The sequence below is a fragment of the Capsicum annuum genome, chromosome 4 (genome assembly GCF_002878395.1).
Source record: "Capsicum annuum cultivar UCD-10X-F1 chromosome 4, UCD10Xv1.1, whole genome shotgun sequence".
Classification (NCBI taxonomy): Eukaryota; Viridiplantae; Streptophyta; class Magnoliopsida; order Solanales; family Solanaceae; genus Capsicum; species Capsicum annuum.
In genome coordinates this window covers 220,899,203-220,912,813 of record NC_061114.1, presented here as the reverse complement: position 1 = coordinate 220,912,813, position 13,611 = coordinate 220,899,203, and the positions used below count along the sequence as shown (strand labels likewise).

The following is a 13,611-nucleotide window of genomic DNA, read 5'->3' as shown; positions in this document are numbered from 1 at the left end:
TGAACTCTAAAAAAAAAAATTTAATTTTGGTTATAGTTTTTGGGGGCTATTTTTGCCCTAAATTTAGTTTGATGTTACTCAATCTAAACCCTAAATTATGTCTATATAAAGGAGACAAATATCCTTTAAAGAAATATCTCTAGTATCTCACAAATTCACGGGATATTCACAAAGAGATCAAAGATCTGAAAAGTTTCAATAAATTCATGGTATATTCATAAAGATCAAAACTATCTCTTCTTGATAATCAAATAACAAACCCGCATTTCATGGAGATCAAATCCAAATATTCCTGTGTTCGAAAAATACGCCACTAACGATCCTCAAATTACGGAGAAATTCATATCTAAATCTTCATACATTCGAGAAATATGTTACTGACGGGCCTCGAATTACGGAGAAAATCAAAAGAGAAGAATCAAGGGAGGAATAGATTTGTACCCCATCGTTTATCAATAAAACTGTTTTTTCTTCATATTTTTATTTGTGGTTGAAGTTTATTTTCAATGAATTAAATTATGTTGAAAACAACTCATACTCCCTCCGTTTCATATTAGTTGGTCCCTTATGGAATTGACACACCCATTAAGAAAATATTAATTAGAAAATTTATTTACCAAATTAATCTTATTAATTATTCTCTGAAATATAAATTTGAGTAAATACACTTTGTTTAGTCATTTAATGTTAAAGGTAGTATTGGAAGAATATAATAAAATTTTCTTGATTTCATCAAATCAACAACTAAATTAAAACAAATATTTTTAGAAAGAGTGTCAGCTAAAACGAAACAGAGGAAATAAGTGTTTCCTTTTCCTCTCCTCTTCAGTTTTCCTAATTTTAGTAGGTAGATCTAAAAGTAGGATTAATGGTCAATCAAGTAAATTGGAAATCATAAAATTTTGTGTTAATTTTAGTGCAGAGGATTACTTTAATGTCTGCGGTTGGTGGGAGCTTGGGAGTTGATAGTATACCAAAAGATTAAATTGAGGTCGGTAAAAACTGATTAAACACGCATTAAAAAAAAGATTAGTGGTTATGATTTATACGGACCACATATCTAGATTAAGATACTTGAAAAATAAAAGGTGGCTAGCTAGTTTGTTCGTACTTAATTGATTGTACTTGTTATTTTAATTCGTATTCCGTAAAAGATAAACTTTATAATCTGGCAAAATAAATCTCATTTTCTTAAAAACTAAAATCCCTATTGGTATGATGAAACATGTTTTCTTATTTTCTCTTGTTTGATTGTAGTTAAATGTTGAGAAAATATTTTTCATAACAATTTATTTTCTTCCATTTGAGGAAAAATGACTTCCCTCGTGAATCAAGGAAAGTCAATTGAAAAATTACAAATGTGACTTATTCCCATCTCCACCCCTCTTACTCACTCCATCAACACTAATATTCACATTTCTTAAAAAATTCACATTATTCGAAAATATTTTTCACTATATTTTGCTTTAATTTTTTACTGCTTGAAATAAAAAATAGTGAAACCCGAATTTTTTTTCTTTTTCAATACTACAATCAATTGTTATTTCTTTTGCTAATTGCATATTTCATTTTGTCAACCGATGTAGCTTGTTTCACAAGGTTGAATAAGTTTGTCGTTCCGTTATATTTCTATTGATTGTAGTATCTTGAGATTGTCCTAACAAAATGTTGAAAAATATCTCCTATATTTGCTAATTAGTAGTTGATTAAATTTAGTGATTATAATATTTTAGTATTCGATATTAATATTATTTGTTATACTTAAATTAGTTCTTACAAATTGTTGAGTTGTTAGAGACACTAGTATACTAGTTAACAGTTAGTAATGTTTTCTAAAAAATTATTTTTTCACTCACGAATCAAACACTAGAAAATATTTTACTCACCAACCAAACACCATAAAATATTTTTCACTCACCAACTAAATATGAAAAAATAAGTCAAAATCCAACTTATTTTTCATGAAAAATATTTTCTATCATACCAAACACACCCTATATTTGTATCGATTTGAATGGGTTATAAAACCAGTCCAAGAAAGCAAGCACATGGAACCGAAACGCGTGAACAGTGAACTACATGGACTGACCCAGCCTTTTTTCTTTGGTACTCAATAGAAAGTTTGAAACGTTCCCACCGCCACTAAAAATTATGGTGTGAGGATAAATAGTTGATCAAAAGATTCAAATTTGAATCTGAAAATAAAATAAGAAGCATTCACATTATTTACTACATTAAAGCAAACGCGTAACTATTCCAATGGTCGTAACATGGAACAGATAGGCGTTGACATCAGGCTCGGTCTTTACAACTTTATAATATGAAAAGTTCAAATTTCCTTATCCTTTCTTCTTCAACCTAATTAAGCTTTCTAATTAAATTAAAACTCTTGATTCTATAATTTGAATTGTATGATAAGTCTTATTACCACCAATCCTTTTAGAAATACGAAAATAGAATTCAAAACAGGATTGCTTTCTGCCAACTTATTCAAGTTTGATAAGCTAAAATATATTAGAAACATAATTCCACAAAAAATAAATCAATCAATTGAATTTTTGCTATTAGTAACTAGCTAGGTCTATATACAGACAAAAAATTAAAAATTTTGCTCCCACCCACAATGAAAATTAAAACTTACATAGTATAATTTTGTCTACCAAAATAGTAAATCCTAACAATCAAATTCCCATTAATGTTGAAATAATTCATATTTTGGAGGCAAACATAACCGCGATTTCTTCGCCGGATGTGGACTCTCCACCTCATCTTCGCCGGAACCAAATCCCAGCCAGAATTCCGGCAACGCCGGAATGTTCAAGTCGAAATCCCGGTGACTGACTGTGGACCCCACACCCTCCGATGACGTCACTCCAACGCTAGCACTAACGCCACTGTTAGCGTTTCCGTTACCGATACCGCCGTCGTAGTGACACCTTTTGTGTCCACCTAAAGCTTGTCCAGTGGGAAAACACTTGTGACAAATCGAACACTCGTGAGTCCTTCCACTTCTGTTGCCGTTGCCGTTAACGGAGGTTGTTGTTCCGGTTGCGTTAGTGGTTGTGGAGGTAGTTGACTGATCATCTCCGCCGGGTACGAGTTTCCGGTGACTAGCTTTGTGTCCACCTAAAGCTTGATAAGACCCAAATCCCTTACCACAAACCGAACACTTATACACCATCTTCTCCTTCTCCTCCTCCGCCGCCGATGATGACGACGGCGCGTGCAGTTTCATCACCGGAGCCGGCGGTGGTAGAGATCGTTGATGATTAACAGAGCCACCGCTACGTGCAAGCATGATCAAACAAAGCGCTAAGTATTCTTCCTCAGTAGGCTGGTGCTCCATGCTGCGTGACCTTTTAGATCTCTTTCCCTTCCTCCAGTTTTCGATATATCGAAGCTGTTGGCCGTCGCTCTCAAATTGAAACGGTGGCGGAGTTGGTGTACCAGTTGGAGAATTCAAAGCTTCAAGTGCCATATCGATATCCGTTGTATAAAGTTACTGGTTCAGTGACTATTCAGAAGATGTAAGTAAGTAGCGAAGATTTTGAGTTGTGTGAAGTTGTTAGTTTAATGAGTGTTCAGAAGATGAAAGCAGGCTGTATAAGGTTTATTGGATTGATGAGTATAGAGAAGTTTTTGAGTAGTGAATGAGTGAAGAAGGGAGTTTGTGGGATATATAAAGGGGGGAAAAATCGGAAGTTGCGTGGGAAAGAGTAAGAAGTAGGATAGTATAGGTTACTCAAGTTATTGAATTGAAAATTATAAATTATTAATAATTAAAATAAAGAGGGAAAGGGAGAGTGGAGCACGTTGGAAAAAGAAATAGTCGTTGGAGTGCCACTTGGAAGTGAAGTGTAAATGACTAAATTTTGTTGTGGGCTTTGCAAAGGAAGCAACCAAAAAGGGGGGAGTTATTTTGAGTGAGGTAAGACAGTAGACTAGTAAGACCATGGACTCTGTCAAAATTCAAATCTCAAAGACGTACTCGGAAAGAAACACAACAAGCCCCACGCGGTGTTTTCATTTATTTTGTAATGGGGAAAAGGGAAAAATCTCTTTTATTGCTTAGTTGACAAAATAGGGGAGAAAAAAGATTTCTCGCTTAAAGGTGTATTTGGTACAAAGGAAAATAATGTTTCATAATTATGGGTTAAATTTTTTAAATTATAAGAAACAACTTGATTTATCTAGTGAAAATAAGAAAATTAAGCTACACAAATTTTATTTTATATTGATTGTGCCTTCTCCACTCACACCCACAACCCCACATTCATATTTCTAACAATATCGATTGTATATAGTTCTCCATTTGAGCAAGTTTTTCTAAAACACATTATTCATAAAAGTTATTTTCCTCCTTTTACAAAATACATTGTAAGAATAAGTGGGTGTTTGAATTAACTTACTTTTAGGTGTTTTGATTTTTAAACTCTTTTTTATTTTTGTATGTGTTTGAGAAAGACAAAAAAATATTTTTCTTAAGCTGAAAAAGCACAAAAATAAATTAAAAGTCAAAATTAATTACCTACTACAATTCATGACTTTTTGGAGTTACTTTTAGCTGATAAGTTACTTAAGAAAAATCAATCCAAACCCTCTCCTCCCTCCACCCCCACCCAAGGCTAACTAATTTTTCTCTTCTTTAATTTCCACACCTATCTCCAACCTAATTATCCAGCATAGACAATTAATTTGTAAGATTAAAAGCTATTGAGCTGGTTCAATTGGCAAATGGATTTAGGGAAAAGACAACCAAAATAAGTTTCTAGAGCAGCGGCGTGGGTGGGGGAGGGAGATGTGGAAGGTAATTGAAAGACTAAAGTCGCCAAGGGTGACTGTGACTCTATTGGGCTCGCCGACTTTTACTTTGTTTCATCACCAGTCGGCTAACTGCTATTCACCCAAATTTAAATGCATGAATCTTTGCCTATTTGCACATTAGAAAAAATTTGGTCAATCGACTTGGAGACATATGTATCGCTATTTCACCATACAAACTTATTAATAGCATTATTTTACCGGCAATAGTAAGAAGATCATTTGTATAGATTTCGCACCTCAATTATTAATTATTCACTTTTGCTATCTGAAAGATGGTGATGTTTTGAAAAAGTAAACAGTGAAGAATCATGATGAGATGTCAAGCTTAGACAAAAATATTAGTAGGTGATTAATTTCATTTTATTTGTCATGTTTTGATGAACAAAATTATCCAATATATCTATTCATAAGTCATAACAACCCATAGGTACCCAAAAAATTAATTGTGACGGTACAAATTATCCGGACACTATACAATGATGCAGAAACACTATTTTCATTGTCATCAGTCTTATCTAATATTGTTAATTGTTTACAATTGAATCATAGGAAGGGTGATACAACTTACAAGTGTGAATAATAATTGTTTGGTAAACAGTAATATACCATTTTGCTAGGACCATTTCTTACTGTTCTAAAGACGGCTTTAAAGGAAACTGCATGGTATTTTCCAGCAAATTAAATTAACAAGTGAAAATTGAGTCAAAAAGATTACATTATTACACTATATACTCAATGTTTTAATATGATAAATCACTTTCTAGCTTCTACAAAGTTACTCCAATTTGAATGGCATTCAAACTCTTTGATATAGTACTATTCTATTTTACCAAAATAAAATAGATGCAATGAATAGTTGTGTAGTCAAAGGACGAACAAAAAAAGGTAGTCATTCTCCATTTGATATGCCAGTTCAATTTTAGTGATGCATCCCATGTTGTTGCTACTTGCTAACGAAGTGTTCAACGAATCTAGATATTATATATGTTGCAATGACCTCCTAACTTTAGCTAGTATATGATGAGTAATAGTACTAATTTGTTTCTTTGGAAATTAAATCTCTTAAATGTGATTCGTTTGCTTATTAATTTTCATGAGCTCTTGATATTTGGGAGCTAAGTTTGTTTTGACTCTTATGGTCTTCTTGACTATTTCTGAAATCGTGGTCCGTGATTGATATTGATATTCATATTATTCGTCGGATGACACACTTTTTTATTCATATTAAATACGTGGATTAAATTATATTTTATCTTTTGTATAATTTGTTTTCGATTCGCTTATATCCGATCCAAACCAACTAGATTATGCTTATGAATTATGCAACTGAAGATTCGATTAGGTTATCGACACATCACGCTTATTACATTTATCTTTTGTTAAGCAATCCACCACCTAACCTCAATTAATGTAATATGCCTAACTCTAATTTTAGTTACGTTGTTGGAAAATGTGAAGAGCCTATGTGAATGAGTCGTCTCTTTAGTATGACTTAGTTTAGACAATCTTCAACTTTTTAAACTAGCTTTTAAGTTAATTAAATATTTCATCAGGAAAAAGAAAATAAAAAAAAAGAAGAGATATGTAATAACTTTTAGGTCGAAATAAGTTCTCTCACAAAGACTTTTACCTAAATATTTTGCATTGACACATGCTGAAAATAATATATATATATATATATATATATATATATATATATATATATATATATATATATATATATATATATATATATATATATATCTGGCAATAAACTGTGAATTATTACCATACTCATCAAAATTTGTACATATCAAGGAGCATCGAGAGCACTACCACTGTGCACAACTCGACCTCAAATAAAAGAAAGCAAAAGCTCAATAAACTATTAGCTAGTTACATTCATCCTATGTATCAATTCTTGACAGTGTCTTGCTTTCCTAGATCTTTGGATTAAAGTCATTCTCTCCTTTAATTCACTCCTGATTCATGTGATAGTGAACTCAGTAGTTATGTTTATCTTCCTGAATTGTTTTCAGTTTCTAGCTTGCCACGTATAGTAGATCATAGCTCTGTACATTGCTGCCACCATTTCCTTCTTCAGCTGTCTCCAACTCCTTCTTTTAATCCAAGCAAGTGTTTGTTTAACTGTACCACTGGGAATTATAATACCAAGCCAAGTTGATAATTTGGTTTTCACTTCATTCATCCAGTTGCAGTCTATGAACAAGTGTTGCTGAGTCTCAGTTTTCTCCCCACATAAAAAACAACCTTCATCCTCCACCTGCAAGTGTAATCTCTCCATTCTCTCCTTGGTGAGTAGTCTTTCCTAATAAGCAAGCCACAACATCACCCTTTGCCTTGGTAGCATTATAGAGCTCCATATCAAATCTGATTCCGGCCACTTGGTAATCATCCGTAACATGGCATTGTAACTGCTGGACATGGAGTAAATCCGATTAGTTGTTAACGTATAAGTTTCCCCTTGGCTTCCCTCTTTGAGCTTATTTAATTTCCTCCAATACCAACTGCTATTTTGGGGAGCTTTATGATGCCAAATATCATCGGATCCTCTCATATATACTTCATGGATCTATTTAACCCATAACACATCTTTCTTGCAAGCCAGCTGCCAGAACAACTTTCCCACTGCAGCAACATTTCACTTGTGACAACATTTGATATTTAATCCTCCATATTTCTTTGGTGTACAGACCTTGTCCCAAGCCACCAATACCACTTTCTTGTGCCCCTCAATAGTTTTCCATAAGAATTCTCTGCATTTTCTATCAATTTCTTTTAGCACACTCTGTGGAAGTATGAACACAGTGCCCCAAAAATTAAAAATCGAGAAGAATACTGCATTAATTATCTGTAGCCTCCCTGCATAGGATAGTTGTCTCGTGTATCCTACCGAAATCCTTTTAATGATTTTCTTTACTAGTTGTGCACAATTCATCTTATTCCATCTCTATGAATAAAGTGAAAAGCCTAGATATCTAATAGGTAGTCTTCCTAAGGTGAATCCTGTTCTTCTCAAAATGTTTTCCTTTTTTAGTTCATCCATTCCGGATAAAAAGATATTTTACTTTTGTAAATTTGCTTCTAAACCAGTCATCTGACCGAAGTGTCTCAAAGTCTCCATTACCCTATTGATAGACCTTATATCCCCTTTACAAAACACCATTAAATCGACTGCAAATATGAGATGGGTGAACTTAGTTGTCTGACACATGGGATGGAACTGAAAGTCCTCGACCTGACATATCTTCCTCAAAGTTCTTGTGAGGTATTCCATAACAAGTACAAATAAAAGTGGTGACATGGGGTCTCCTTGTCAGAGGCCCCTCCTACCCTTAAAGTATCCATAACCCACTCCATTAAGCTTGATGGTGAATTTAGTTATTGTGACACAATTCATGACTAGCTGTACAAATGAGGATGGAAACCCATATCCCTTCAAAACATCCTCGATGACCTCCCAGCTAACCATATCATAAGCTTTCTTTAAATCGATTTTCATTAAACATCTTGGTGTTGTTTTCCTCTTACAGTGCCTTAAGAGATCATGACAGATCAACACGTTGTGAATCAAGGATCTTCCCTCTATAAAAACTGCTTGATTATTCGCTACAATCACTGCAATAACTTTTCTCAGTCTTGCACATATCATTTTTGAAATGCATTTGTAGATAACATTACAACAAGCAATTGGTCGAAATTGGCTTGCTAAAACAGGTGCTTCAACCTTTGGAATTAAGAAAATTATTGTGGCATTCATTTGATTGAGTAGCCGTCCATTCCCTAAGTATTCTAGTACTGCCTGTGTTCCATCTGGCCCCACTATACTCCATGCTGCTCTGAAAAATCCACTTCCATACCTATCCAGACCCAGGCTCTTATTTATGTCTATGCTGAACATAGCATCCTTGACCTCATTCTGCGTGTATGCCTGGACCAGCATCAATTGCTCCTCAGTATTTAATATAGTACCCTGTCTTAGTAATCCAGCATTTGCTATCTCCCTTCCATATTCCTTCTTTCCAAGTAAGTTTTGATAGTATTCAACAAATACCTTTGCAATAGCCTGTTTAGTCAGTCTGTAGCACTCCATTTTTGTCCTGCACCTGAATTATGGTATGTTATAGTCTCTTGTGTTTAATTACAGCATGAAAGAACCTTGTGTTATCATCTCCGAGTTGCAACCAATTTATTTTACTTCTTTGTTGTAGATAACATTCAGCCAAATATAATGTTCTTCTGAATTTTTGATACATCCTCTTTTCCTGCTCCTACAGATCATCATCTAGCGGCTGCATATGTAGTTCCGCCTGAGCCTTTGCTAGAGCTATTCTATCCTCGTCTGCCTCAGTAATAATGTTCCTAAAATGCTAACTGTTCAGCACTCTTAACTGTTTTTTCGTTGCCTTCAATCTATTTACAATTCTGAACATTTGATATCCTTCCACATTTTGATTCCAACCCTCATTAACTATATTCATAAACTGTATATGACTGGTCCATATATTATAAAATTTGAAAGTTGGTCTTTTCATCCTTGACTCATTGATTAACGATATTTTTACAGGGCAATGGTCGCTCAGCCCCTCAACCATGAAGTTGGCACTATATGCTGGCATATTGACAATCCATTCATCATTTACAAAGACCCAATCTATCTTGGAGAAAATCCTCACATCTCCTTTATCATTTCATGTGTAATTAATGCCTTGTCTGGGTAATTACACAAGTTCACACTCCTCCACACAAGCTTGAAAATCCACTATCTCTGCCATACTTACAGGATTACCCCCAATCCTGTCATCAGCATGTAGGACTGTATTTAAGTTACCCATCACTATCCAAGCAAGATTATTTCCCATCTTCACATTTTCTAAGTAAGTCCATAACTCTTTTCTTTCCTCCCTTGTGTTGAATTCATAAACCATAATCACCAAGCGTTCTGATTGAATTTGTGATTTTTGACTCTACAAGTGATAGCTTGGACACAACTGTCATCATCTGCACCTGGAAGTAGTCAGCTCTCTACAAGATCCATACCCTGCTATTTTAATGAACAATATGGTTGGTACAGTACTCCCAACCTCCAAACATGTTTCCCGCTACTCTGGCTATATTACTAGCCTTAATTTTAGTCTCTACAAGATCTACTAACCCAACATTCTCTTTATTACAAAGGAGCTTGATCTTCTTTTGCTTGTTAGGGGAATTTAGGCTCCTAACGTTCCTGCATAACAAATTATCCATTCACATTGGGGGTTTTCATCCCACCCCCCTTATGGTCTACTTCTTTAGCCTGATTCTCAGCTGTCTCTGCGAGTACTTCAAAGGTATTTGTTTGCATTACCTCAGTTGGTTGTGAGACCTGTGACCTCTGCCGAAGTGTACTTCCTGATCTTGATTCTCGTTGAATCCATCCTACCGTCTTCCCACTTGCCTCCAATGACCCAGCTGTACCACTAGGTCCCTCCCCTGCATCTGCTCTATTAGATAGCATACGTTCCGCCTTCTGTTTACCTACGTTGTTCAGTTTCTCCGTTGCTTCCAATTGTTTCCCTACCACCTTGGATTTATTTTGTTGTTGTGCCTCCTTTTTCCTCTGGTTCTCTGGGGAATTAGGAGGATTTTTCTTCCTACATACACCTTCATCGTGCCCATGTTGCTTGCAAAAGTTACACAACGTTGGTTTTCAGTCATACTGGACTTTTTGTCCCACCAATTCACCACATTCATTTCTAAAAAATATTTTCTCTGATAGTTTACCTCTCATCTCTACTACAATGAGTAGCTTCGCAAAACTCAACCCTATCTTCTTTTCCGTGTTAATATCCACCATTAATGGCTTTCCAATCAAACTCCCAATTTTTCTCAACCCTTTAGCGCTCCAGTACTTAAAATCCAATTCGGGTAATTTCACCCAAATAGGCACTTTGTACAGTTCTTCTCGAGTGAACTCCATTTCTGGTGACCATGCTTTGACAATCAGAGGTTTATTATCGAAGTGGTAGATCCCCCTGCAAAACCTCATCTCTTCCTTCCTTCGTGTCGAATCGCACCAACACTACGCCATTTTTTAACATCGAAATCATTGGTCTACATTCTTGTTTCAGTATACAAAAGACAAAAATTAAGGAGAACACTAAGCAAATCTGCTAATCTCAAACTGAAGTAGAAGTACTCCTGCATAGGAATAGGTTCTTTTTTTTTCCTTGAAATGCAATCATACTCTTAAGTTAGTTCGGGGGGGTTTTGCTGGGGGGGGGGGGGGGGGCGGGATCGTGGTTAAGTGAAATTACAAAACTTATGTAACTTATCTGACTATAAACCCAATTAAGTTGTAATTTATAATTTAAATATATAAATTAATAAACTTAAAATTTTAATTTTGTCTCAAACATGTAAATCTAGTTGAAGGGGGTAGTTGACCAATAGCCGTACATGTACTGTTGAACAGTTGAATTTCCTAAAGAGGATCCAAATTTGACCCCTTAATTATTTCAAGGTGCCAATTCGACAACAATATGAATCAACTTGTCTGAATGCTGACAATTATCTAAATACATATATTAACAGAAACTTCTAGAGTGCCACTTATCACTGGTTGGTTAATGGTAAGTCAACTAATTAATAAACCTTATAGCAAAAAAAAAATAAAAAAAATGCAACCAAATATTGCTAGTCACCTGGCCACAATTGTATAAATTTGACAATTTGCTGTTGAATAATAAATTTTATTTTGTGGACTATTTTTCTTCTAGTGTGGTTCCAAAACCTAAAGTCGCAAAACCACATATATAGCTGAATACTGAACATTATTTTATTATGTCTATGAGAAAAGTATTACACATAGGTCAAATTTTTATACATGTACATTACTAATTCTTGTATAACACACTTAATAAATTCTAGCTTTATCACTGAAATACTGATTATAATTGAAAGCTAACATTAAAAATCGATTCCAGGCTTTTGGCTCAGTTTGAGTTCGACTCGACAATATAACAACCTTTATTAGGTTCAATTCTAAACTCAGCTTGCTCGATTCGACACACCCTAGCTGAAGTTTTGTAAACTTTGCTTAAAATTGATATTAATTAATAACAATTCTACTTGTAATTTTATCTTTTAATGTTTTCTTTCTTTTATGAGAGTATACTAATAGACCAATATATGTAAAATGTAAACACACGTGCGCGTACACACGGGATTAAGAAAATATTCAAATTACATGCTTTATTTGGGGTAAATGAGAACATATAGTCAACTCACCAAGGACGCATCCAAAAAATCAAATGGGAAGAAAACTATATATTGCACACGTACGGATAAACCACTAGAAGAATTAAATCTCAGGTTTTAATTGACATCCAAACATATATTTCTATGTTTCTATTATTTTTTCTATATAATAGAAGCATTGGTTTCGACCAATTGTTCATTAATTACTATACTATCCCTAATTATTTTGTAATTTACTATATTACTCTTAATTAATTATTATAATTTATTTATATATTAGAATTAATAATATTTTTTATTAAATTATTCCTAATTAATTATTATAAGTCATTTATATATTATAATTAATAATATTTTATTAAAAAATAGATATTTATGATGTTTTTTTCAGCTGATTTAACCGTGATTTTATGATATCATCCTCAATTAATTATATAAGTCATTTGTGTATTAAAAAATTAATAATATTTAATTAAAAAAATAGTTGACATGTCTGGCTATATTACCCCTAATTGCTCCGTGATTTATTATATTATCCCTAATTAATTATTATAAATCATTTATATATTAGAATTAATAATATTAATTAAAAAAAGATATTTATAACGTTTGTTTCAGCTGCTTTAATCGTGATTTTACTATATCATCCCTGATTAATTATTATAAGTCATTTATGTATTAAAAAAATAATAATGTTTAATTAAAAAATAGATGATATGTCTGCCTATATTACCCTTAATTGCTCCGTAATTTATTATATCACCCCTAATTAATTATTATAAGTCATTTATATATTAGAATTAATAATATTTTTTTACTATATTACCCTAATTAATTATTATAATTACTAATATTTAATTAAAAATAGATATTTATGACGTTTGTTTCAGCTGCTTTAACCGTGATTTTACTATATCATCCTTGATTATTTATTATAAGTCATTTATGTATTAAAAAAATAATAATATTTAATTAAAAAATTAGTTGCTTCGTCATTTACTATATCTTTTGTTCCAGTTTTTATATGAAATAATTCTATGTATATTAATTCTACATCTTTTTTATATTTTGTAACAGGTCTCAATCTTATCATCAAACAATTAAAATAACCCGACTACACGACACATCATACCTTTTAATTATGTGGAAAAAAACTATCTTATAAAACTTCACTCCTTAGCGAGTACCGTCAAATAGTTATTATTTTAAAAATTATCATTTTAATTCAATGTAAATTTATGTTTGTATCTCATCGATATCGAATATTGATGCTAAAAGATTCTATAATGTTGGGTCCGTACTGACACGGGCCATGCACCTCTAGTATATATAGAAGAGGTGGTTTCGACCACCTCTCATGCAATTATCAAAAAAACCCTCCACTCCCACTTAATAACATAACATGTCCCAATATATAATAATTCCATTGTTTCATCATAATTGTTTAAATATTTAGTATTTTCTATTAATTTATATTAATTAACTATAACTATATAATGAAAGTAATTTTTTTTTATTTATTTAATTCGCTATCATGTTCAAAACCAA

The 13,611-nt window shown here is 33.1% G+C and overlaps 2 protein-coding genes across 2 annotated transcripts; both read right to left on the bottom strand.

Moving 5' to 3' along the window:
* Positions 1-2,526: 2,526 nt before the first annotated feature.
* LOC107867225 (zinc finger protein ZAT10-like) lies at positions 2,527-3,557 on the bottom strand. The gene is given in 1 exon segment (NM_001324936.1): positions 2,527-3,557. A coding segment is annotated over 1 exon segment (786 nt). The 5' UTR covers positions 3,479-3,557; the 3' UTR covers positions 2,527-2,692.
* A 4,583-nt stretch (positions 3,558-8,140) lies between these two features.
* On the bottom strand, positions 8,141-8,917 carry LOC107868618. The gene has a single exon (XM_016715301.2). It carries the CDS (start codon positions 8,915-8,917, stop codon positions 8,141-8,143), a length of 777 nt encoding a protein of 258 aa, XP_016570787.2.
* Between the last annotated feature and the right edge of the window lie 4,694 nt (positions 8,918-13,611).